This window comes from Plecotus auritus (assembly GCF_963455305.1).
Source record: "Plecotus auritus genome assembly, chromosome: 3".
In the NCBI taxonomy this organism is placed as follows: domain Eukaryota; kingdom Metazoa; phylum Chordata; class Mammalia; order Chiroptera; family Vespertilionidae; genus Plecotus; species Plecotus auritus.
This window is the reverse complement of record NC_137772.1, coordinates 39652980-39680320: the sequence shown is the minus strand read 5'-3', so window position 1 is coordinate 39680320 and position 27341 is coordinate 39652980. Positions and strand designations below refer to the sequence as shown.

The following is a 27341-nucleotide window of genomic DNA, read 5'->3' as shown; positions in this document are numbered from 1 at the left end:
CCTCCTGCATGCCCTCTACTGGGGATTGAGCTCGCAACCCCAGCATGTGACCTGACTGGGAATTGAACTATGGCCTCCTGGTTCATGGGTCAACACTCAATCACTGAGCCACACCAGCAGGGCAATTATATTGCTATTTAAGAAACATATCAAACTATAGTTGGAAGCAATATGTTTAATATACCAGTTAGAGTACCATCACACATATAATTACTAAAGATTCATTCATCAACACATTTATGTGAAGTAAACTGAATACATATATGCTAAATAAGACTAATAAATTTCCCACATATTGAATAAAAATAACAAATATAACAATCTGTCTCAGATGTCTTCCAAAGTAAGGTTTAAATGTTAAGTTTGAATGTCAATTGTTGCCCTTAGGGGTGGTCTACTACCACTTCAAAAGCTCACAAATTCATACTTGGCTCCTAGACCCAATGCTGCTGCCTTAGTTCAGACTCTTTCCCATCTTTTGTCTAGATTATTGTATGTCTCCTAATGAGCTTCTAATTTAGCCTCCAGTTGCTGCTGCCAAAGGTAACTGTTTTTTGATTTATTTTTTTCTCATTTAAAAAATCTGTCCTTTATTTCTTTTTAAAAAAATTATCTTTATTGTTGAAAGTATTACAGATGTTCCCCCTTTGACTCCCTCCTCCGTACTCCCTCAACCTCCCCAGGCCTTCACAGCACTATTGTCTGTGTCAATGGGTTATGCATATATACATTCTAGAGGCCTAGTGCACGAATTTGTGCACCAGTGGGGTCCCTCAGCCTGGCCTGTGGGATCAGGTTGAAACCAGTTCTCTGACATCCCCTGAGGGGTGCTGGATTGCGAGAGGGCGTAGGTCAGGCCGAGGGACCTCACCGGTGCACAGTCGAGGCTGGGGAGGGACACAGGAGGTTGGCTAGCTGGGGAGGGACTGCAGGAGGGCTCCAGGGCATGTCCAGCCTATCTTGCTCAGTCCTGGCTGGAGCCCAGCAGCAAGCTAACCTACCTGTTGGATCATCTGCTGGTTAGTGCACATCATAGTGACTGGTCTACTGGCCAACTGTCTGCCCCCTGGTGGTCAGTGCACATCATAGCGAGTGGTTGAGCGGCCTTAGCATATCGTTAGCATATTACGCTTTGATTGGTTGAACAGCCGACCTACCGATCGGACACTTAGCATATTAGGCTTTTTTAATATAGGATAAGTTCTTTGGTTAATCTTTCCCACACCTTTCCTCTGAGAATCCTCAGTCTGTTGCATGCTTCCATGTCTCTGGATCTATTTTGTTTGTTAATTTCTTTTGTCATTTAGATTTCACATATAAGTGAGATCAGAGGTAAGTTTTTAGATATCAAATTTGATCATGTATTTTTTGTCCTAATGATCTTTATTGACTCCACCTCACCGTATAGAACAAAGGTTCCCAGATATATGATGACTCTCCAAGCCTGTTTCCAGCCTTGGTGGATGTTTCATCTTTAATGACTTTACTTCCTTCCTTTTCCGCCCGGCAGCCTTCCTCATCCCTCCAATTTAGCTCAAATGTCTCCTTGAGAATGCTTCTCTAATCTGACCAACCAGTGATGTTTACCATAGCAATTTGGAAATATTTCTTTTATTGCACTTATTATACTTCACTGGCATTTGTTTATTTGTCTCTTCCCACTGTGATCCCAGCAGCAAACTTTGAGTCCAACTATTTTTTCCCCCCAATTGCATCCTGAGGAGTCTCAGTAAAAGATGAATTTTCTTTCTTCTTAAACATAGTATCACTTAATCCACTTGATTAAAGTTACAGCCTCTGTACATTCGTGAAATTAAGTAGACATGTAGACAAAAAAATACATTTGTGAAATCTCAGGAATTAGTTTCAACATAAGGACCCAAGACCTTGACGTTACCCAGGCATTCAGAATTCTATCTTTCAGGTTAGCTTGTGACCATTTACTAATCTGAAAATACCTTTAACATCTTTCTTCTTTTTAATCTCTAGATATTTCTTAAGAAGAATGACATTCAACTTTGAATAGAAGATTCAACCGAATGACAGTCTCTTTCATTTAGTTGAGGGTTTTTTACTTTAAAATTTCTGACAGGTTTTCATGACAGCCCTCTAATGGAAGCTTAAATTCACTTGTCACAGCTATTAAGGATGTGTGTGTGTGTGTGTGTGTGTGTGTGTATTTCTGTGATCTGACCCTTCCATTTATTATTGTTGATACTGACCTAAAAAGTATAAAAAAGAATATAGATGAGCCTTTATTTTTGAAGGCTTGCTACAATTTAGCCTTGGAAGTCAAATCTCTGTAGGATTTTCCTCTTAAGAAAATCATCATCATAATGTGGCAAAATCTTGCTAATTTTCACTTCATAATTAATTCTCAGGAGAACAAGAGCACCTGGTAGATTTTATTCACTATCAGCAAAGATTTTGTAGCAGGAAATAGTGATAAGATTTTTTTTATATCAAAAAGCATTAAAATAGATAAGCTCAAGATAGCAACATAGTTGTAATACTATCTTTTTTTTATTTTTTATTTTTTTTTTATTTTTATTTTTTTTTAAATAAATCTTTATTCAGATTACAATTATTTCTCCTTTTTTCCCCCATAGCTCCCCTCCACCCATTTCCCACCCCACCTTCTGCCCTTACCTACCCCCCACTGTCCTCATCCATAGGTGTATGATTTTTGTCCAGTCTCTTTATGAACCCCCCCATACCCCTTTCCCCCTGAGAATTATCAGTCCACTCCCTTTCTATGCCCCTGATTCTATTATATTCACCAGATTATTCTGTTCCTCAGGTTTTTAATTCACTTGATTTTTAGGTTCACTTGTTGATAGATATGTATTTGTTGTTCATAATTTTTATCTTTCCTTTTTTCTTCTTCCTCTTCTTTAAGAATACCTTTCAGCATTTCATATAATACTGGTTTGGTGGTGATGAACTCCTTTAGCTTTTTCTTGTCTGTGAAACTCTTTATCTGCCCTTCAATTCTGAATGATAGCTTTGCTGGGTAGAGTAATCTTGGTTGTAGGTTCTTGCTATTCATCACATTGAAAATTTCTTGCCACTCCCGTCTGGCCTGCATAGTTTCTGTTGAAAAGTCAGCTGACAGTCGTATGGGTGCTCCCTTGTAGGTAACTATCTGTTTTTCTCTTGCTGCTTTTAATATTCTCTCTTTGTCTTTTGCTCTTGGCATTTTAATTATGATGTGTCTTGGTGTAGTCCTCTTTGGATTCCTTTTGTTTGGGGTTCTGTGGGCTTCCTGGACTTGTAAGTCTATTTCTTTCACCAGGTGGGGGAAGTTTTCGGTCATTATTTCTTCAAATAGGTTTTCAGTATCTTGCTCTCTCTCTTCTTCTGGCACCCCCATAATTCTGATGTTGGTACGCTTGAAGTTGTCCCAGAGTCTTCTTACATTATCTTCAACTTTTTGGATTTTTTTTTTTTGCTTTTTGCTTTTTCGGTTGAGTGTTTTTTGCTTCTTTGTAATTCAATTCTTTGACTTGATTTTTGTGTTCCTCTTGTCTGTTTTTGGGTCTCTGTATAATATTTTTTATTTCAGTCAGTGTATGTTTAATTTCTAGTTGGTCCTTTTTCATCTCTTCGAGGGTCTCATTATATTTATCGGCCTTTTCTAGGATATTCTTAAAAAGCCTTATAACCGTGGTTTTGAATTCTATATCCAGTCGTTTGTTTTCCTCCATTTCTTTTGTTTGTGATCTGATTCTTAGACGCCGCATTTTCACTGCTTCCCTGAGTTGGTAGATTTGTGTGCTAGGTTTCCAATTTGGCCCAGTGGGTCTGCCTCCCCAGTTAACCTGAGGTGGACACTCTTGGTGCACACCTTTGTGGACTGTGTGTACAGCCTTGTTGTAATTAAGTCTTTATTGTTGTTGGTATCACTGGGAAGAATTGACCTCCAGGCCTGTTGGCTGTAAGGATCAGCTGTGTCTATGCTGGGAGAAGTCCGGTGCTGGAGACAGCCTTATAGGATTAGGCTTGCCAAATTGCAATAGCCTCTGTGCTCAGCTTGGATGGGGTGGAGTCTCAGTCTTGGCTTCCCGTCAGCCTTGCCCTTGCGCGCACGTGTGTGCCTTCAGTCCTCTGCTTTCCCGGCTCCCGATTCTCCGCCCGAGAGTCCAGACTCCCCCCACAAGAGCGTGGGTCCCCAGGGGCTCACCTGGAACTGGGGTTCACTGCAGTCAGAACTGGGGCTCACTTCAGTCAGAACTGGAGTTCAGTGCCGTCAGTAGCCTCTCACTCCCTTCTGCTAGGGAAAGCCTGTGGCAGCCTCCGCAGCCTTTGTGCGTACTGGCGCGAGCGGACTTTCAGTCCTCCGCCTTCCCCGGCTCCTGAGTCTCCGCCCGAGAGTCCAGACTCCCCCCACAAGAGCGTGGGTCCCCAGGGGCTCGCCTGGAACTGGGGTTCACTGCAGTCAGAACTGGGGCTCACTTCAGTCAGAACTGGAGTTCAGTGCCGTCAGGAGCCTCTCACTCCCTTCCGCTAGGGAAAGCCTGTGGCAGCCTCCGCAGCCTTTGTGCGCACTGGCGCGAGCAGACTTTCAGTCCTCCGCCTTCCCCGGCTCCCGAGTCTCCGCCCAAGAGTCCAGACTCCCCCCACAAGAGCGTGGGTCCCCAGGGGCTTGCCCGGAACAGGTGTTCAGTGCAGTCAGAACTGGGGTTCTGTGCGGTCGGGGGCTCCCTTCCCCCTTCCGCCAGAGAAAGTCAGCCAGGCTCTCAGCCGCCCTTCCTCTCTGCGCGCACAAAGACCCTTTGCCGTACCTCCAATTCTCTGTGAGCTTTTCTCTATCCTTCTAGTTGTAGAATTTTCACTCAGTCAGCTTTCCTGCGGTTCTGGATGGTGTCCGTTCTGTCTTTTAGTTGTAGTTTTGAAATTGTTGTGCGAGGCAGCAGTTTAGGTGTTTACCTATGCCGCCATCTTGGTTTCTCTGTAATACTATCTTGATTATGTTGTATTTACAATCTGTTTTAATATTTATGTTTCAACATTAAACTCATTAATAAAATAATACACTAAGGTTATAGTAGATAGCTTTTATCTAAAGGTACAGATATGAGTTTTCTGCTTTTCACAGAAGGAAGTCAAGATTCATCATTTTGTGTAATATTATCCAGTTTTAGTTATTTGTCCTGGGGCTTGAGTGCTAGGTAACAAGGACAGAATATGTGTGGAAAAGTTATTATTCAGAATTGTAAATTAAATTTCACTGCATGATAATGCTATTAATTTTTTGAGACAATCCTCTTCAAATCTACTCATTTATTAATCATCTCAAGATCCAGTCCCATATTCAACAAATAACTACATATGCACTTTGAGAGACATGATTTTTGTGTATTACATTGGGAGCATAGATTTCTCCCTTTTACAAAAAGGCTACTTTAGGGATATCCTTATAACAGTGCAGCTCTTTTTATTAGATTCTAGTTCAGAGGTTCTTATCCTCAACCTTAAGATGGGTGGTGATATTGTTAAAACTTAATATCACGCATGTCTTTTGGTTTAAATAAATAATTAATAATAAATTATTACCTCAAAACCTTTAAATAGAAGTTAATGCTTAAAAACAGCAGTCAAAGTTTTAAGGTGGAAATAATTGTATGTGTGTCTATATTTTCTTTTAAAATCTCATATGTCTAGACAGATTATGTTAAGTAGCCAAGTTTAGTATATTTTGGTTTCTTGGTATAAATCAGTGGTCGGCAAACTCATTAGTCAACAGAGCCAAATATCAACAGTACAACGATTGAAATTCCTTTAGAGAGCCAAATTTTTTAAACTTAAACTTCTTCTAATGCCACTTCTTCAAAATAGACTTGCCCAGGCCATGGTATTTTGTGGAAGAGCTGGGGCCAAAGAACTGCATGTGGCTCGCAAGCCGCAGTTTGCCGACCATGGGTATAAATTATGCTAATTTTATCTGTTACTTCTTGTGGAATGACTGTAGTATTCAAATAGCATTTAAGTACAAAAGAGAATACTATTTAATAAAGAGAGAATATGCAAATTGACCATCTCACCCATCACAAAGATGGCGGCACCCATAGCCACAATATGGCGGTGCCCAGTCCTCTCAGCCCCGCCGGAGTGCCCCAGTCCTGCGGGGTGGCAGCCATGCCATTTGCCTGCTGCCAGGGTCCCCCAGTCCTTTCACAGAAAATGGGTTGCTTCAAAAGTTGGTTAAGCTTCTTAGGACAAAAAGCATTCAAAAATCTTTGAAAAGGGAATTCCAATATTTACAAAAGTTTGGACTAGACAATTCAAGGTTATTTCCACTACAACCTTCTATAATTTTGTGATAGTAACATTCTGAATTCACATAGTACCAGCTGTATTGTATGTAAGCAGATATTATTTAAAGGAATGGCCATTATTATTAAAACAACTCATAAAACCATACTGTTTGTATGTCAAGGACATTCTGTGTGATTTTCCTAATGGCTGGAGTTAATGCCCCTAAACCGGCCATTGGACATCCCCCAAGGGGTCCCAGATTGGAGAGGGTGCAGGCCAGGCTGAGGGACACCTCCCCCCGACCCTGTGCATGAATTTTGTGCACTAGGCCTCTAGTATTGATATAAAACCTTGTCAATTTAATTTTATTCAACATGATAATGTTTTCTATATTATATGTGGTCATTATAGGCATATAACTACTTTTGAATTACCATATCTAGTAGGTAGAATTGTGCTATTTTAGAATGGATATGCAATTAATAGTGGTTATTGTTGTTTAATGAAATCTCTTTGAAGGTCCTTTATTTTGGGGTATAAATAATTTTCATTTATAATATACTCACATATATACTTCAAGTCTCACTTCCTTATAAAGATAAAGATGTTATCATTCTTAAAAAGAAATAACTATTTAGGAAGTCAGTAAAAAAAACACAGGAATTATTTGTTCATATACTGTAGTTTTAAAAACAAAAACACTAATCTGGTCAACTAACCTTTAAAAGAAAGTGCAAAGTCAGAGATGTCACTTCATTCCAGTAAATATTCACTGGCAAAGTTTTTTTATATCAAAGATTGGAACTTTAGGAGATGCTCCTGGGATTTAGTGTACTCAAAAATCTATTAAACCCTGATACCTTAGGTGACTTGTCAAAGAAGTGCTGCATTTACAAGGAGTTTGCAAGGAGGCCCAAGAGGGTATATTCAGCTAAAGGTCAAGGAAGCAATTAATGTTCTCTGCTTTTCCCTAAAGAACTTCCACAGCAAACATTGCACACCCCCACCTCATCTTAGCAAGGCAAGTGAATATAGTGAAATGAAAGTTAAAGTTCAAATAGAACATATTACTAATATTATTTGGATCTTATAGCTCTTCCTGAATGTGAATGTGAATGTGAAATATATTAGAAGAGGGGCTCTTGCTGAAGAATATCAATTTTTCATCTCTTTGTTTTCTCTGGTCTCTGCCAAGAGTCCATCAATGTTTGTGGTCCAGGGAGAGTGGATGGTAGATTGGCCCCTTCCTGTGGTGTGTAGTGAAGTTGGAATCCTTTTGGGGAATATTTGATTTTGTATGGATCCTAAGCAGGACTCTATTAAGGGGTTACATAATTTAGGTCAGGAAATCATCTATGTATTTCACAGGTTGACATGGTGTTGTTTCTTCTGTGTTTCATTGTGCTTTCCTTTCTCCTCCATTTTAACAGTTGCCATATAACATTGCATTGTCCATTTGTGTGTCTCTCTCTGCACATCTGTCAGGTTCACCAGCACAAGGACTGTATCCTTGAATTTTTTCATTCTCAGTCACTAGACAGTGTGTAGGGTTTAGTAAGTACTCAGTGAATACTTGTTGAATGAATAAATGAATGCATATTTAGCCTGTCATTTGAAACACTTCTCTCCAGCCTACTGAGGAATCTTACTCCCCGTTCCTTCCCTTCCCTTCCAAAGTCTGATATCTCTTCCTCTCTCTCCACTACTGGCTTCCTTTTGTCTACTTTTATTTACTTTCTCTCCTACATTTCCTTAGCACATTGTATCTCTATGATATCACTTCTCCACATGATGTCATGTAGTTCTTTTATGAAGTCATAGAAATTCAGTTGTACAGTGGCCTAGTCCAGCTAGACTAAACATCAACCTGGTGCAGTGGTCGGTAAACTCATTAGTCAACAGAGCCAAATATCAACAGTACAACGATTGAAATTTCTTTTGAGAGCCAAATTTTAAAAATTTAAACTTCTAACGCTACTTCTTCAAAATAGACTCGCCCAGGCCGTGGTATTTTGTGGAAGAGCCACACTCAAGGGGCCAAAGAGCCGCATGTGGCTTGTGAGCCACAGTTTGCCGACCACGGACCTGGTGCATCCCTAATATCTAGAAAGAATAGTCTTCTGGTTTCTGTTTGATAGCTTCTGGGGACGAATTACTTACTACCTTTTGAGGCGAGCCCTTTTATTTTAGAAAAGGTGTGATTTTAGAAAAATGTTAAAAATTTGCTTTATTGTAATTATTTTCCTTGGGTTCATATTCTGCTCTCTGGGAACATCACACACACACACACACACACACACACACACACACACACACACACACACACTCCAATCTCTTTTATTTGCTGCACCTTCAAATTTGTGATAACTCTTGTGTTCCCTCGATTGTTTCTTCTTTCTGATGAATATGCTGATCTTCTGAAACTGCCTTCTTGCTGCTGAGGGTCAACAGTCCTCACCTCCCAGTTGCTGCAGTTTCTCAGTGGCTCTCTAAACTGAGGCTTTCCAAACTGAACATGGGGCTACAAATAAGACCTGACCACTTTAAAATAGAACAGAGTTCTATACTTCCCTAGTTTTAAAATTATATTGTTAATAAGGTCTGGGTATATTAACTTTTTTGATAGTTGTATTTTACTTTTGTCCCATATTGAGCTTGTGGCCAATTAAATGTATATATCTTTTCCCCTCCACAAATAAGTCATCCTGAATATGAACTTTATATTTGTCTTTATCAAATTTCATATGAAGTCCAATCCACTGCTATAGCCCATCAAGATACTTTGTTTCACATTCAGTTTTCTACTATAATTTCCCATTACACATATCATTTGAATATTTGATCACACTGTTATCAGTCAAACCAGTAACAAAAAATGTCAATCAGAGCAAAGCTGCAAACACCCATTTATTAGAAAGGTCTGTCCAGTGGGAAACAAAGCCAAGTACTTAAGGGGTATTGTGGAAAAACAAACTTACATCCAATTCTTCACGGGGATGGCATGAGGTACCTCATGTATTACTGAAGTTCAGACAGTTGTGTGTATGCATCTCTACTTTTCCAGAGGGTAGAACCATGTCTGTCTGGCTAACAGCTGTCTTCCATCATCTAGCTCAGTGCCTGGCACATAGTAGGTCTTTGATACATATGGTTTTGTTAAAAGAGTAAATGGAACAACCAAGGAATAAATGTTCTGGCTTAAGATTTTGTTTTTTGTTTCTTTTTGTGGCTTAAGTTTTTAAAATGAATCTTTTGTACCTATCTCTCTTTTAAAGAATTACAAACTTTTTTCATTTCCTTGGTTTCCTTAGTCTTTATTTTCCACTTTCTCTTCTGAAGAGAATTAAGCCTGGATTCATTAGTGTTGAGGTTGGGGAAGTGGCAAACAACAAAGACAAGACTTGAAGGATTAGGTATTGATGTAAGAAAGAAATAGTTTCTCTATTAATTCAAATCTTATATTAGACTAGAGGCCAGGTACACAAAATTTGTGCATGGGTAAGGTCCCTAGGCCTGGCCAGCAATCAGGGCTGATCTGTGGGGCAACTGGCGGGGCGATCGGGGGCCCCTGCTGGCTCCTGCCTTGGCTGGCCTGGTGCCACCTGCTCACCGGCCCCACACCCCACTGCTGCCAGCAGTCACCTCCCTCTGTGGGTTGACTGGTGGGGCAATCAGGGGGCCCCCACTGGCACCCACCTTGGCTGGCCTGGGGCCTGCAGGCTCGGGGCAGCTCCTGCATTGAGCATCTGCCCCCTGGTGGTCAGTGCATATCATAGCGACTGATTGTTCTGCTGGTCATTCTGTCACTCAGTTGATTTGCATATTGGGCTTTTATTATATAGAAGAGGTTAAACCTAAGACAGTCTTCCTTTATGAAGCCATCCCTGAGTAACCTCCACCACAGTGATTTCCCCTTTTTTATTTAACTGTAGAATCCACCCCCAAGCATTATGGTATAATTGTATATATTTAAGATGTACAACTTGTTTTACATATTATGAAATGAATACCATAATCAAGCTAGCATATCCATCACCTCACATAGTTAACATTTTCTTTTGTGTGTGTGTGTGTGTGTGTGTGTGTGTGTGTGTGTGTGTGGTGAGAATACTAAAGGTCTACTCTCAGTAAACTTTAAGTATGTAATACATTATTATTAACTATAGTTACCAAGCTGTATATTAGATCTCCAGAACTTATTCATCTTGTATAACCAAAATTTTATATCCTTTGATCAGCATCTCCCCATTTCTCTTACTTCCCAGTCACTGCCCATTCTACTCTCTGCTTCTATGAGTGACTATGGAATTTTCAGTTGTACAATTCAATATCACACTATCAAATATTTTTTATTACATGCTGATCTTATTTTATCATTTAGTTTTATAACCAAAATATCATAAAAGCTATAACAACAACAATAATAACAATATGTTGAGCCCCATGTAATTGTAGACAAGGTGCTAAGTGCTTTGCATGCATCATCTTATTTCCAATCTCCCAACCCTTTTTGATGTATGTTTTTCTATATTTCCCATTTTACAAATAAGAAATTGGAGGCTTAGGGAGAGATGTATATCTTGGTCCATAAATAGTTTGTAAATTCTTTGGGACTATTAAGTTCTTTTTAAATTACATCTTTTTAGTAGTTTAGTTTGGAACAATCAAAAAAGGAGCTCCTTTTTGGCTCCTTTATTTACAGGTTGTGTGACTCTCTGAATCCTAGCTTTTTTTTTAATCTGTAAAAGTGCAAATAATAATGCATATCTTACAAGGTTTGTTGCAAAAATTACATGAAATATAATATGCAATGTATTTAACATGGGCTGACATGTGAAGAAAGTGCTCGGTAATTGGTAGTTAATGTTGCTTATTAACTTTATTTAATGTTGTTTTTTTTAAAAAATATATTTTATTGATATTTCACAGAGAGGAAGGGAGAGGGATAGAGAGCTAGAAACATTGATGAGAGAGAAACATCGATCAGCTGCCTCCTGCACACCTCCCACTGGGGATGTGCCCGCAACCAAGGTACATGCCCTTGACCGGAATCGAACCCGGGACCTTTCAGTCCGCAGGCCGACGCTCTATCCACTGAGCCAAACCGGTTTCGGCTATTTAATGTTGTTGATGTTATAGTACCATGAGTTATAGCCCTCCCCAAAGTAACATAAAAATAATAATAAAATAATATAAGAGTATATTGTTGGGTGGTGTTAAATATTTTTTTAATCTGAATAAAGGCAGGTCATAAAAGATATGCATTACTGAAATCACTGAAACTTCATTATACAGCTAATGTGAATAGTTGGCTTCTTATATTCCATCACCAATATTTCTTTTGTCCTATTGAACATATTGAGTTGCCTTAAAATATATTGTTTTTAAAAACTATATTAACATTTGTTTCACATAGCATTGCAGAAATGGACAGTGGTGATTTCAACTTCAGTGAAATCAGAAAGACATTGTCATCCTGATGTATGGAATGTTAGCTTACATCTTGAGTCATTTTCAAATAGTTTACTTTATTAGTACATGGCACCTAAAGTCAGTGAATATTCAAAAGTAACTTAGAATAAGTAGAAACATTGCATTTCCATCAGGTTTTCCTTTTTCATTATTTTACTAACACAACCGTAACAATTGCCTTTTTCTTTTACTTTCAGGAGACAGAGAAGACAATGATGACAAGAAAGTGGTTGCAGAGATCATGGCAAGGTGTTTTTTTCCAGCTCTAGTAACAACCATCCCCTGGGAAGGATTTCATTTTGTTGGTCATGAGATTCGAATTACTGAAGCCATGGATTGTTATGGTGCTGTTGTTTGGCCATCGGTATAATTTCATACAAAATTTGTTACATTTCAATTATTTTCAGTCAGTTTTGTTCATTATTATGTACTATTTGTAAAAAGAAAATAGGTTCCATAATTCTATTTTTTTTACCTCAAACAATAGTAAAATTTAGAAATCATAAAATTGGGAAAATGCTTCCACCAATTAATTCTACTTCTGACATGTAGGATTAATAAAATGTTGTTTGCATCTTGAGAGTTTTGTGACCCTAAGGCTTTAGAATTGCGAACATTTTATTTCTCATTTAACTGGCGCATCTGAGTTAACTAATTATAATGAAACTAGAGGCCCAGTGCACGAAATTTGTGCGGGGGGTGGGGGGGAGTTTCCCTCAGCCCAGCCTGCACCCTCTCCAATCTGGGACCCCTTGGGGGATGTCTGACTGCCTGTAGAGGCCCGATCCCACACTGGCAGTCACACATCCCTTTCACAATCTGGGACTGCTGGCTCACAACTGCTCACCTGCCTGCCTGATTGCCCCTAACCGCTTCTGCCTGCCAGCCTGATCACACCCTAACCACTCCCCTGCCAGCCTGATTGATGCCTAACTGCTCCCCTGCCAACCTGTTTGCCCCTAACTGCCTTCCCCTGCAGGCCTGGTCACCCCTAACTGCCCTCCCCTGCAGGCCTGGTCCCCCCCAACTGCTCTCCCCTGCAGGCCTGGGTCCCCCCGAACTGTCCTTCCCTGCAGGCCCAGTCACCCCCAACTTCCCTCCTCTGCTGGCTGGGTCACCCCTAACTGCCCTCCCCAGCAGGCTTGATCGCCCCCAACTGCCCTCCCTTGCAGGCCTGGTCCCTCTCAACTGCCCTCCCTTGCTGGCCATCTTGTGGTGGCCATCTTGTGTCCACATGGGGGCAGGATCTTTGACCACATGGGGGCAGCCATCTTGTGTGTTGGAGTGATGGTCAATTTCCATATTACTCTTTTATTAGATAGGATAGAGGCCTGGTACATGGGTGGGGGCCAGCTGGTTTGCCCTGAAGGGTGTCCCGGATCAGGGTGGGGGTTCCCTTGGGGCGTGGGGTGGCCTGGACGAGGGCCTATGGTGGTTTGCAGTCCTGCTACATCCCCCGGCGACCCAAGCAGAGGCCCTGGGATCTGGGATTTATTTATCTTCTACAATTGAAACTTTGTAGCCTGGAGCGGAGCCAAGCCTTCTGCTCACTCCGTGGTGGCAGCCATTTCTGTTGGGATTTATGTATCTTCTATAATTGAAATTTTGTAGCCTTAAGTGGAGGCCAAAGCAGGCCAGGGCTGCAGAAGCTTGGCTTCCTCCATTGCCGTGGGCAACCCTAGCTTCCTGCTCTCTCCAGCTAGCTCCGTGGCTGCCGGCATTTCTGTTGGGCTTTATTTATTTCTATTATTGAAACTTTGTAGCATTGAGTGGAGGCCTGGGCTGGCAAGGGCAGGCGGAAATCTTGGCTTCCTCCATTGCCAGGGAAACCCAAGCCTCCCTCCTGCTCTCTGTGGCTGCAGCCATCTTGGTTGGGTTTATTTGCATATCCCCTCCTGATTGGCTTGTGGGCGTGGCTGGTGGGCATGGCTTGTGGGTGTAGCAGAGTGATGGTTAATTTGCATATTATGCTTCTATTAGATAGGATGTTTATCGATGTCAAATGGAGAATAGTCTAAAATATTCTCCTTTACTAATTGTCCCATGAAGGGTTCAGACCCCTCATTGCTATCTGCTCCAATCTCACACAATTGCTTTCTTTAAAGATAATCAACCTAAGCAACTGAACTCCATATTTTTAGTTGTCTCTTTTCTCTTCAACAATCCCCAAAGACTCTTTCTAGCCTAAATGTTGAGTCCTTGGAAGATGTACTTCTGTTGATAATTTTCTGTAGTTCCATGTATACACACAAACATACACACATAAATATCAAAACATTAGTGAGCTATTTATTTAATAGGGTTTAATTATATATCTGTTATTACTGGCCAAGTACTATTTCTTTTTCTTTTTAACTTTCATAGGCCCTTGTTCTATGCTATTTTCTGGAGACAAATGTAAAGCAGTATAATATGGTTGATAAAAATGTGATTGAAATTGGAGCTGGAACAGGGCTTATCTCCATTGTGGCAAGTTTACTAGGTAAGTAGGTATTTTTTATTATTTATTTATTTGCTGCAAAAAGCTTTATTGTTTCATTTGGCCTGATGCATGGGAGAGGGCTTCAGGGTGGTCAAAAGAATGGATAGTAATTTCAGGGAGAGGCTCAGGTAAAAGTCAGACACCAGAGGAATGCAGAGGGGCCCTTCAAAGGCCTCTGGGCTCCAAATGCTCCTAGTCCTGCTTGAGGGTGATCTTTTCGAAGAGACCAGCCTGCGGATGTTAGTCAGGTGTCACCCATTTTCTTGATGAATTTCACCTCATCCAGGAAGTGGTTCTCCAGGAAGTCACAGAGCTGAGGGTCTGCACAGGAAGAACCTAAGGCATGCAGCTCCAAAATGGCCTGGTTCAGGTTCCTCTCCAAGGTCAGGGCAGCTTCCATGGCATCCTGAGTTTTGTCCCACTCATCTTGGGAAAGCTTCAGCACGTCCTGGAAGAGAATGTAGCCGCCACGCTTGTTTTGCAACTTTAAGAGATGCTCAGCGCCCTGGCGCTTCTTCTCTGCCAACTCGCACCCTCTGCCTCAAGAGCCACATCTTCCAGGTCGAAATAGAAGCCCAGAGAGAGGTAGGTGTAGGAGGCCGCAGATGCAGGTTGGCCAGGCGGTTGACTGCAGCCTCCACCTCGGTGGAATAATTCTGACAAATTTGGCAGCTTACAGTTGTTCAGCAATAAAGAGTTAATGTAGGAAAAAAACAAAAAAACAAAACTGGTGTGTTGGCTTGTCCCGGAGGTGGTTCTGAGGATGGTGACTGGATAAGAAGCAGGAGAGTGGTCAGAGGCTGGAGAAGGGGCATCCCTGGTTCTGTTCTGTCCAAAAACTGTTGAAGCAAGAGACAGATCTGGGACCGCCGAGGGCACTGCTAGGTATTTTTGATTGAATGGTGTTTGAAGAATTTAATGATTAAATATCATTATCTGCTTTAACTATCCAATGTACTATGACCTTGGTCTATTTTTAATTCCTTAATTGTTTGAATGAGCTTCATCAAGAAACTATAAATTGCAAAGTCACCTTACTGGTTTCTTTTAGAATTTTCTGTGAAGTTGTATTAATTCTTCTCGGGGAATGCTAAGTCACAAATGTATTCTAATTTTGAAGTGCATTTAAGCACCCTGGCTGGCTGCTAGAGGAGATGCGTGAAATACTAAGTATAGGCCAAATCTACTGCTGCTGACTCTCATATTCTTTATCTAAATTTTAGCCCATTTTAACATTTCCATGTAGCCATATATTTCTTTTGGGTTTTGAAGTCCTCTGCTTTTATGAAAAAGCCCCTGTTAGAATAGAGAAGGAATGTTAGAAATCATGTCTGCTTTTAATTTTATGTATTTGCCCTTGGCTTTATTTTTGCAGTTTGGTTTCATTCTTCTTTTGCAACCTCTTGTTTTCTCACCAGAATCTTATTTTCCAGCTAAATGTATGAGGGTCTCTGCATGCCTTAGCCTGCTCTAGTTAAATCCTTTTGTTGTTGTTGTTGTTATAGATTGTCTTGATTTAGCTGCCTTTTCTGATGTGTGCTACCCAAATCTTGATTTCCTTCATCTTCAGAAGTGCACACCTGCCACTCTCAAATCTTGAGAAGAATTCAAGATTTAGCAATTTATAACGTTCTAAAAACTGGGAAAATATAGGACCCTGAAGTCCTCCTCAAATATATATAATTTCTCTTGTCCTGATACTGCTTTCCAAAGTCATCATTCCATTTTGTGTGAATAGAGTCTGAGGCACTATTGAAGGCTTCCCTATCTAGGAGCAGAATTTGTGTTTGGGAAGTAATTTATTTTATTAAAAAGAATTATCCTTTCAGTATGCTTGTTTATCTGGACAAAAATATCAAAAGATTGAAGCTTTGCCCTAACCGGTTTGGCTCAATACATAGAGCATTGGCCTGCGGACTGAAGGGTCCCAGGTTCGATTCCGGTCAAGGGCATGTACCTTGGTTGTGGGCACATCCCCAGTAGGGGGTGTGCAGGAGCCAGCTGATCGATGTTTCTCTCTCATCAATGTTTCTAACTATCCCTTTTCCTTCCTCTCTGTAAAAAAAAAATTCATAAAAAAATCCAATCAATTAAAAAAAAGATTGAAGCTTTCTTTAGTCAGTAATTCAAAAAATGGTGGTGTTCACTTCTCTAGACATAATGATATTAATAGATATTTTACACTCACTGTAACTAAGGGTGTATTCCTTTTCTTGGGATTTAAAAAATATTTGTAGAAAATGATAGAGCCACCCACATTAGAGTTGAAGATTCATATTTCTGCGATTCTACCAATGATGTGCATATTTCCCTCCCATTTTAATATTTTCCACAAAATACAATTAATGGCCAGAGGAACTTGCCATTGGGACTAAGAAATGGGTTCTAAACTGGTCTGGGATGAACTAGACTTCTCTTCCAGTTCTGCTTTCCCATTGCTTCCCGAGTCTGTTCTTGTCTGATGATGTGGAATTGACCAATCTAGATTTATTTACACATTATTTTCAGGTTCTGCTGTTGCTCACACTTTACTTTAAGGTCCAATTTTTTTGGTTATTGGACCTTCCATTTTCCTCCTGCAAATGACCACCACTATTCACTTCTAACTAGGAAATGGTTTATGTTTTCTTCATCTGAGCATTCTGTTCTGCAACTGTGATCTTTGCCTGTATGAACACTATATGCAGCTTGACTTAAAATTAGGTCAAGCTGAAAACTTGGGCATAAACATGAATGTCATGATACTGTCAATGTAATGCCATTGAAAAGTCTTTCCTTCCCCCATTTCTCATATTTTAGTACTTTCTAGTCGATGATAGGATGCCCAATTTTGTATACACTTGTTCAGTCTCACAGTACTGGGACTCGAATTCTTTTAGGGAAGAAACTGGTCATCTTTTAACAATGACTTTTGATTGTTCTAGTGAGGATACCAAATTATTTTTAATTTACTTTTCTCTTGATTATTTTTCCTAGCATTTAGTAGATAAATAGAAAATAACAGCAGCAGCAACAAAACAAAGAAAAAAACTGGAACAGAAAAACGGAGTGCAAAAGTACCATGGGAATCGAATTTTTTTTTAAGGGGAGGCATAAAACTGCCCTAGCATCCTTTTTGAAAGGGATTTCTCTGCTGTGTGTACTGACCAGTTTTTTCCTTGGGACTAGCAGTTGTGCAGAACTGCAATATGCATGTTGGCTTGAAACTGGATTGTTTACTTTATCCCATGAGGGTTACTTTTCTACTGCCCTTTGCTTCACAGGTGCACATGTGACTGCCACAGATTTACCTGAATTACTTGGAAACCTGCAATATAATATATCCCGAAACACCAAAATGAAATGTAAGCATTTGCCTCAGGTTAAAGAACTCTCCTGGGGCATAGCTTTAGACAAGAACTTCCCCAGGTCTTCCAACAATTTTGATTATATCTTGGCGGCTGATGTTGTCTATGCTCATCCTTTCCTGGAAGAACTCCTCATTACCTTTGACCATCTGTGCAAAGAAGCTACCATCATCCTCTGGGTCATGAAATTTAGGTTAGAGAAAGAAAATAAATTTATAGATAGATTTAAGGAGTTGTTTGACGTGGAGGAGATTTCTAGTTTCCCTAGCTTGAATATTAAGCTGTATAAAGCTATGAAGAAAAATCGAAGGAGTGCATGATATCCTCAAAGGAGGACTTGGAAAGCAAAGGCAATTTCTAGTAGATTATGACTTTAAAGAAGACCCTGGATAAGATGATGCAGCACTGATTTTTCTCAAGGGGGAACACACACACACACACACACACACACACACACACACACACACACACACTTGCTGTATCCAAGATAGCAATTTTCTAATTTATAGCATGTGGGTCTGGAGGATGGCAGAGTCATACTATGTGTTTAGGAGATTGGTTAGGACAATGTCCGCTTTTTTTAATTTCTACTTCCATAGCACCCTTTATTATTATGATCATTGTAATAAATAGTGCAGTTATTATTATTTTTAATGGATAACTGTAGAATGGTGGTTTTCAATAATGATATCTCAAAAATAAATTTATATTATTCTCTCTTTAGAAGTAAAGAAATGGACTATAGTGGGATATGCAAATAAATCTGAAGGAGCAGATACATAATATAATGGTAAATGTTAGATTATTGTGGTTTTTGTTAGTGCCAGCCTATAGGCAGTCTATCATCTCTGGTTGGCAGGTGGGCCTTCAGCACAACCTCTGAAATCAATCAAGCTTGTGGAGTTGAGGTTATAGGCAAGGACATTTCACTCTGGTAAATGAAAAATGAATGGAAGTGAACATAAAACAGTTGGGATTTTGGAGGAGTTATTGTTTTATTTTTAAGCCTAGTACAGTTATTTTTCTTTTATCACAAAAACAGAAATAAATATAAAAACTTTGGATTGAAAATACACATAAAAAGATATAGACTCTAATCTCAAATAACCAGACAAATGGCTATTTAAAGTTTAAAGCTCTTCTGATGAACATATAGATCTAGATATTTGGAATCCTATGTGATTTTTTTCACATGGGCCTTAAGAGATTAGAAGTCTGAAGTAATTAAAGTCAGTGAAAGGAGAACAAAAAATTAGAATTTTGTTCCATGTAACAAGAGTGCATTGGTTGGTAACTACTCTTCAGTGTCCCCAGGAATGTTTGCTAGGCTACCACAGTGCCCTTGGGTGATACTTGCTCTCCTAAATCCAGCCCTTTCTGCTTTGCTGGAAGTTCTCAGTCCACTCAGAGTGAGTACAGCTAAAAGGATTATTTCCTAGGACCCTGATCTGTAAGCCAGATGCAAGTATGTTGCCAGTGGATTTTTGGTATGTGCAGTTCATAGGCCATTTCTCAGTAACTCCCAATATTTACATAGTTTTCACAGCCTGTTGCATGTATAATTCTTTAATTCTCACAACCATTCTAAGAAGTGTAAGTAATGTCATTATCCTACTTCACAGATAAAGACACTGAGGCTAAGAGCTGGGAAGCCACTTGCCCCAGGTTATGCAGCTGCAGAGTGGCAGTGATGGGGCTCTCATGCCCTGGCTTGTTTGAGCACAGAGCCTGTGTTCTTCTTACTTACTGCCTTTGTGTATTAAAAACAGTAATTTATACTCTTTTTTTTAAAATGAGTAATTTCTTCAAAATGAAATAAATGCCCAGAAAGGTAAGCAAATACATTAAGAGAGGATGAGAACTGTTCCTCCTTAAATCTTTATCTCTTTTCTTGCTCTAAGTGGATGGTCAGGGTAGTCCCATTTGGAAGGGATATGCAAAGCTGGAAATTGGTGAGAAAAGTAGCAGTGCAGATATCTGTAGAAGAGTGGGCGAGGGGTGTGGCGGCGGGGGGCGGGGGCTGGATTGTGTCAGATCTCTGCTGCAGTCTGGGTTCTCTGGAAGCAGACCCAGAGGTAGAATTTGGTGTGCAGGTCATTTATTAGAGACTGCCTTTGGTATCAAGACCTGTGGAAAGGAGCAGAAGCTTGTAGGACAAAAGTAGAGGTCAAGCTACACTGCAGGCCTAACCACAGCCACAGCTGACCTCCACATGGAATGCTGGACCTAGAGTGGCCTTTCAGAGGTGTCCCAGATTGGGTTGAAATGTCTGGGCCTTGATAGCCCCTTGTCATTCAGTCACTGCTGCCCTGAGAAAGCTCAGTGAACTTGGGTGAGGTGACTCTCTTCAGCAAATGTTGACAGCTGTAGACCATCTGCCATCAGCACTTCCAGCAGCAAGGTGATAAGTCATTCTGCAGGGTTTCTGGGCAGCACATCACAGTGTCCAACACAGCCTTTAAGGTCATTGAAAGAACTTTGGCTTTTCTTCTGGTGCCAAAGGAACACTGAATGCTTTGGAGTAGAGAAGTGAAAGCATATCATTATATGTAAGGACCATTTCAAGAACATTTAGGAAGGGGCAAAGGGACCTGTTAGGAGGCTGTGGCAACCATCCAGGCAAGAGGGGATGGCAGTCTGCAGCAGGGAATGTGCCATGGAAATGGTGAAAAATGGTCAGGTTTAGATGTGTTTGGAAGCTAGAGCCAATAGAACTTTCCATCATATTGAATATGTGTGTGAGGAGAGAGAGAGGAGTCAAGGCTAACTCTGAAATGTTTGGTCCGAGCTACTGGGCATCAAATTAGAGGCATCAACTTAGAAATGGTGTGTAAAGCCCATTCAGGGAGCAAGATTGAAGAAAGCAAGGACTTATCCCTGAGATTGACCAACATTAAGAAATTAGACATAGCTGTATTCGAGATTTTTTTTCAAGATTCTGCCCGGACCCCAAAAAAGTTACATTAGTATCTGTTAACTCTGAGATATGTATTTTCTACCACGGTGATTTTGAACTGGTCCCTAGAGGTCCAAGATCCCTCAAAGTTGCCTCAAGTGCCTCTAGGAGTATTTTAAGTGCAGCAGCAGGAATCTAGGGATAACAAGAGAAAAAAATGGCTCTCCTCCTAAAAATGCTTGAATATCACTACTAAGCTATTTTTAGGTAGGATAAAGTGTCCTTACTTCAAAACTGTGTTAGGACCATATGGTTCATAACAGCTCCTCTTTCTCTAAGTGTCAATCTGTCAAACACGGTGTTCAATATCCATTGTTCTATTCTGTTTATAGCATTCATTTGCAAAGTTTAACACCCACCCACACACATTGTGCCCCGCCTTTTTCACTTTTCTGTGTGCTTGTCTACTTTTACCTTTTTGCTGTAGTTTCTCCACACTTTTCTATATTCAATTTTATAATAATTTAATTTTAAAAATATAATTTGAGTAGACTTTTTCTAACTCATAGTGTTTCTTCCATAGCTAGGAATTAATTTGTCAACTTTAATCCCAGAGAATTGTGCTGTGAACTTTGTCTTTACCTGACTTCTTTTGAGAAATTAAACTGTATTACTGAAAACCTCAATTCAATTCTTACAGTAACTTTCTGAGTTTCTAAAAGAATAAATATACCAATTATCAAGGTTTAAATAGAGGTTATTGTGGTATAGTTATTGCTTAAAATTTACATGTTATGTACATGTAATACCCAGTGTTGTGCTCCAGATTGTATCAAATGACTTTAGGAAACTAAGTGCTATCTTAGAATGAAATTCTTCTGTCTTAGAATTTTCTGACACATCCTGTTTTATTTGTACCAATATTTACCTACTATAATTTTTTTTAAAAAAATTGGTTTTCATTCTTTACTTATAGTCAGTTCTTTTTTGGGATAAAGAATTGTGGCATTGGGTGACTTCCTAACAGATTTGGAGCCAAATGTGTACACTCATTATTCTGAAAGAAAAACATGAGGAAAAACAATAGAATGGAATCTCCTCCACCCCCCTTTAAATCCTTAGATTCCAGGAGCTTGGTTCTTTCTGTGAATGCCTGGTCTTTATGGACAGAGAATATGCCCAACTTGATTTAAGCAGTGCCATTGGCATGTGAGCAGATACATGATTTCTGAATATCTTTGAAAATATGTCCACTGGATAGGATTTTGATGTACTAATTTTAAAAACAAGCTGGAGCCTTGGGTTCTAGAAATAAAAGACAAAGTTAACCATAAGTAGATCAGCTAGGCAATAAAATTCATAAGCTTAGGAGAAAATTAATATTCTGTACCTCTTCATTCAACTCCATTTTAGCTTAGTTTTCATGGAAATCTGCACGTGGAGAAAGTAAAAATTGTCAAATATTGCACTTTCCACACCAAATTATAATAATAAGAAACAAAATTGAGAATGGAGCAGGAAAATACTTTTACAAAATGTAGGGGGATGTGGCAAAGTAAAATTTAAAAACCATAGGTATTTGTGAGTATTTGTGTGTGGAACTTATTTTTTTTTAAATCCTTATTATTGAAAATATTACATATGTTCTTCCCCCCAGCACCAACCCCCCCCCCATTGACTCCTTCTGGAACTCATTCTTTATATCTCCTTTATGAAGCCAGGAAATAGTTCACAAATGATTTCCCCATCCAGGTTTTGGCATTTTTGAGTTTCTCATGTGAAATTAAGTCTAGAATATTGACTTGCAAGCTCAGTTTCAATATTTGCTCTGCTTCCACACAAGATCAAAGACAGTGTTCTGTATAATTATGTGGTCATATTAATGGGACAGTATGTCTTTGGTGGCTTAGTTAGCATCAATTAATTTTATAGTCATATTAACTCCTTTTATTAAGAGTTCCTGAGCTGGACATTCGTGTTTACTCAGATTGTGGATAGCTATGTAGTAGTATTTAGATTTCTGGGCACACACCATTGACTGCCTATTCCACTGAGCTGACCTTTAGCCTCTATCATGAACAGTGCTTTTATTGGCAAAGCTCAAAGGCTGGAGTTTTTTTCTCTTAATTTCTTTGTTTCTAAGGCAATTGTCTTTCCTTGAAATCCAATCAAGTTTTAGTTGGCACTCAACCATCAAGGAATTTAAAAGTATCACTAAAAATGAAAACAGATGTTCAGGCTGATTTTGTTATAAATGGAATTAATAAAAAAATAGAAAAATATTGGGTATCTGCTGCTGATCACTAACACTTTACTATACCAAAAAATATCATTTGGTTTTTCAAACAAAAGTACAAACTAAGTATGATTTAAACAAGGCATTCAAAATGTATTATAGTAGCCAGGCATTATTTAATAATGCCACAAATTCAGGGCATAAGGCTTCTGAAAATTACTTACTTGGTAAATGCTAGATTTTGTAGTTTAGGTTTTGAAAATTTTGTATTTTCATTGTCTACAGTCCATATATTTATACACTTCTTTGTTTTAATTTAAAATTATGAGTCAGCCTCTTACCTTTACTGGCTTTTAAAATTTATTTTTTGTGCGTGATTTAATTTGGGTTTTCTTATCTAGTGCCATGATTTAATTTGGGTTTCTTATCGCTTTCTGTATTTCCTTTGTTGGAACAGTATAAATCATAATGGCAAAGGTTGTCTCTTTGTCACAAACCATCATAAATAAGCCTAAAGAACAAGCCATAAAAATGTAAGAAATTCTTAGATTAAAAACTATGAGTAATGTTTTTTACCTACCTGATGTTCAGAGGTAAAAGTACAGATTGCAACTAGTAAATTATTAACACTTTTCTACCAAGGATTTCCTCCTTCCTTAGGATCTCTGTGATTAGTAGGTAGTCAATTTAAGAATTAGAAGGGTCTCAAGCATGATAAACAATTTATAATCATATATTAAAAATAGGCATTGAGGAATAACTATAAGATTATAATTTATGCTATAATTCTTATAATAAATATAGCAGATAATAAGAATGTGTAGCATTCTTGGGGTGAGGGAGCACCCAAAGTACTAGAGCTGTTGTACAGGTTTCATATGAAGGTAATTCAAAAAGGCTTAAAAGCAATTATAAAAATGCAAAACAACTAATTTAACTACCTTTTACTTTCCTTAGATTATATTTTTCTTCTCCAGGAAATCATTTCATGGTTGTCATCCATCCATCAATCCATCCATTTATCCATCCATTTATCCATCCATCCATCCATCCATCCATCCATCCATCCATCCATCTAACATTTATTGAAAATCCATGATATGCCAAACAGGGGCTACAGACACACAGTGAATAAAGTAGATGGGCCAGTCCTTCTGGAGACAAAGCTTAGTGCAAATGCTCAGATTCAGGGAAGTCAATGCATAAACACTTTTACTGTGTGTTGGGTGAATGATAGGAAGGAACCTAAACTACAACCAGGGATTTAGTGAGAGTTTCCTGGAGAAGTAATCTGTAACTGGGCGAAAGAGATAAAGAGGGGAGAGAGAGGACATATTCTGGGCAGAAGAGACAACCCCTAAGATACTTTAGAGACAGCCAAGAGTGACATTTTTTAAACTATTCACATAGATTTTATTAACCCTTGCTAAAATAATAACTCCATTATGGAATACTCACTGCTCTCAGCACTGTTTTAGACATATATAGTAGCTCTGAATCCTGTTGGCTATCCTAGAGGTATTAGTGTAACTTACATATGAAGTAACAGAGGCTCAGTAGGGGTAGTGATTTCACAAGTTTATGTACGTGGTTTGTAGAGTGAGATGGGAACCTCAGTCTCTATGGTACCAAAATTGTGCTCTTTTCAGGGTACTGCCTCGTGTCCATTTTCCACTCTGAGCCCTGCAAAAAATCCTAAATGTTATGGTTGTTCTAGCTAATTTGGAGCAATCCATTTTAGTGAATATTGTCTTTATTTGCCTCCTGAGCACAAACTTGTGTAAGTGGGATACTGTCGAGACGAACCTGCATGAGCTCCTTTTCACAATATATCATGAAGAGTATGATTTTATGAATATATATATATATATATATATATATATATATATATATCCAGCAAATACTTAAATACATTTTTCTTTGCAAGGAATATTGGGTAAATATTAGGTTAATTAATTTAAAGATATGTAGTGATCTTAAAATAGCCAGTGTGGGGGTAAAAAAAAGGTTTTCTTGTGCAAAGGATGCTGAGGTGGAAGGAAAAGTTGATCTTTTTCTTGCAAGATGGCTCAGGCAGAATGAAGCAAAGGAAGTGTAGAATGTCCTCAGGTGACTTTTCAGCAAAAAAGGCCAAGGGGTGGGGTTGAACTTTAAAACATCATCCGATCAGTCAATGGTGCTAGTGTTTATAAGCTTGTTACTAGGTGGCAAGCTCACTGCATCAGCACAAAGGTAAGCCCTGGGGTGATGTGAGCACACAGTTCCCGGAAACCACCTTTCAGCAACCTTTCAAGGAGAGGGCAGTGTTGACTCAGGCAGCGCAGCCTTCCGAAGCCAAAGAGGAGCGCCATGGGTCTCTGACCAGGAGATTGGAGGAACACCAGCATGTCTGCAGCAAAGCGCTTGGCTAAGTGCAAATGGCCTGTCATCTGAAGAACCTAGCCTGAGGTTCTTCAGATGACAGACACCTCGATTCTGGGAGGTCGATATTGCTGATTAAGCCCTCAAACCTTGGCTGGAGGCCTGGACAGGTGACAGGATGTAAGCCGATGCCAGTGTGGGCGGCTCAGCCTGCTTTCATGATGTCAGAGGAGGACAAGCTGTCATAGCTGTCATGTGAGGGCCAAGCTCAGAGGACTGACTATGTCAGTTGCCATTGAAGAGCGATGTGAGCCAGAGTAGCCACACAATGTTCCAGAATCGAGAGGAGGGGGGAAATGATGTATCTAAAACTTCTGGTGGGACACGGCTCCCCTGGGCAGTCACAAGTTCAAAGGCTGGAGGGTAGGAATGGAAATTCTAGGGAGAAAACCACAAGGTTATTGAGGAAGAGAAATCATAAGAGAAGTTTCTCTAATAGTCTTTTTATTGTATATATTCCTGGTTGATGTTACGTTCACCAGCAGAATGTGAAGCCTGCTGCCTGATATCTCTGCTAAGCAAGTGACTGAATATGGAGTGTGATAAGGGCCGAAGTGGAAGCCAACATCTGAGGAAAATTCAGCTTGGATGCTGATATAATCTAACTCAGATAAAAAGCTTGCTTTGATTCTGTCATATGCTTCTACCATCTAGGTGAGAAAAGCTAAGGTTTTGGATACCCTTCCCCCAAAGCTACTGGAATAAAATCTGAGTCTGAAATTACCCATTATTGCCACTGGGAGGCCCCTGTGATCTGTAAAATAAACTTTTTCTTCTGAATAAGTGAAAATAAAAGAAATGATTTCAACAAATGGATTGAATTATGAAAGATTATATGCAAATGTATCAAAAGCAGTAAGGGGTAAATACACAACAGTATAATGTGATAAAGAGGTGGTGCTGTCCTCCTTAATTAGGGATTATTTAAATTCTACCTCTTGCCTCAGCACTGTGCACACTTTATGAAATAAATTCTCCAAGAAAAGGAAAAATAAGGGCTGGTTTCCAGTTTTTTTAAATTCTATACAGGTGTTTATTGGTTGCAAGTGTGTGTGTGTGTGTGTGTGTGTGTGTGTGTGTACCTGTGTGAGAGGGGGATGGGAAGGGAGGGAAGAGGAGAAGATTGTTAAGGGGATGAAGAGAGATAGTCAGATGAGACTATACTGGGTGTTATAGGAAGAGAAGTTTTGATTCTTATAGCCTGAGAGGAAAATATCGGCCACACTTTAATTACTTGTACTACAGTGGTTCTCAAACTTGGGTATGCTTCAGATCCCCCAGGAGGGCTTGTTAAGCTTGTCCCCACCCCAGAGTTTCTGATTGAGTAGATCTGGAGGGGAGCATTTCTAACAAGTCTCCAGGTGATGTGCTCCTGGTCTGGGGGCCACACTTTACATTTCAGTGTTAATCATTTGAGACTTGGGTATTTGGCACATAAGGGAGATGCCTCCATCTATTTGTTATGTTTCCTCTATTTATTTCCTCTATTGTATCTGATGATCCACATCTTAAAATGTACCCTCTTCCTGGCATGAACACTTTTCCCCATGAGACCTTTCATGACCCCCCTTGATAAATTCCTGCAGGCTTCATCTCTTTTAAATTGTCGGGAAGACAACTTTATTCAATAATACGTGATACAGACTAACCTTTTGGCTTGCACTTTTTTTATGTTTATGCACCGTTTATGTCCATTTTTAGTTTAACACTTTTTAAAATATATTTTTATTGATTTCAGAGAGGAAGGGAAAGGGAGAGAGAGATAGAAACATCAATGATGAGAGAGAATCACTGATTGGCTGCCTCCTGCATTCCCCACAGTGGGATCAAGCCCACAACCTGGGCATGTGCCCTTGACTGGAATTGAACCTGGGATCCTTCAGTCCACAGGCTGATACTCTATCCACTGAGCCAAACCAGCTAGGGCTAGTTTAACACTTAAGCACACTTATAAATAGTCTATGAAGTGAAGACAGAGAAAAATTATGTAGAGATTATTTCACAAAGACTAAAGGGATATTTCTTAGAATTCTAGATGGGAGACTGAATATAAAATGCTTGTAACTTATTAAAGAATAGACAGTGACAATGTTTAATTTTATTGCCACATCATGTAATTGCTCCGTATTCAGACAGGCTCTTAATTAAAAAATGCGTTGATATTCCTACTAGCAGAGATGACTCCAAACCCTTATGTTGTCTTTAGAGGCAAAGTTCTGATATACACAA

The 27341-nt window shown here is 39.5% G+C and overlaps 1 protein-coding gene across 2 annotated transcripts in view; it reads left to right on the top strand.

Annotated features, from left to right (window-relative positions):
* Nucleotides 1-27341, top strand: part of ERCC5 (ERCC excision repair 5, endonuclease) — a gene marked incomplete at its 3' end in the record, with an annotated part of 135913 nt that overhangs the window by 44484 nt on the left and 64088 nt on the right. Inside the window, exons 16-18 of one of the 2 annotated variants that reach the window (XM_080661719.1) lie at nt 11928-12094; nt 14095-14212; nt 17476-17556. In XM_080661719.1, the coding sequence (XP_080517845.1) occupies nt 11928-12094; nt 14095-14212; nt 17476-17556 (366 nt within the window). Of the gene's footprint in view, nt 1-11927; nt 12095-14094; nt 14213-17475; nt 17880-27341 lie in introns of those variants that run through there. The other variant, XM_080661718.1, reaches the window with a different exon arrangement.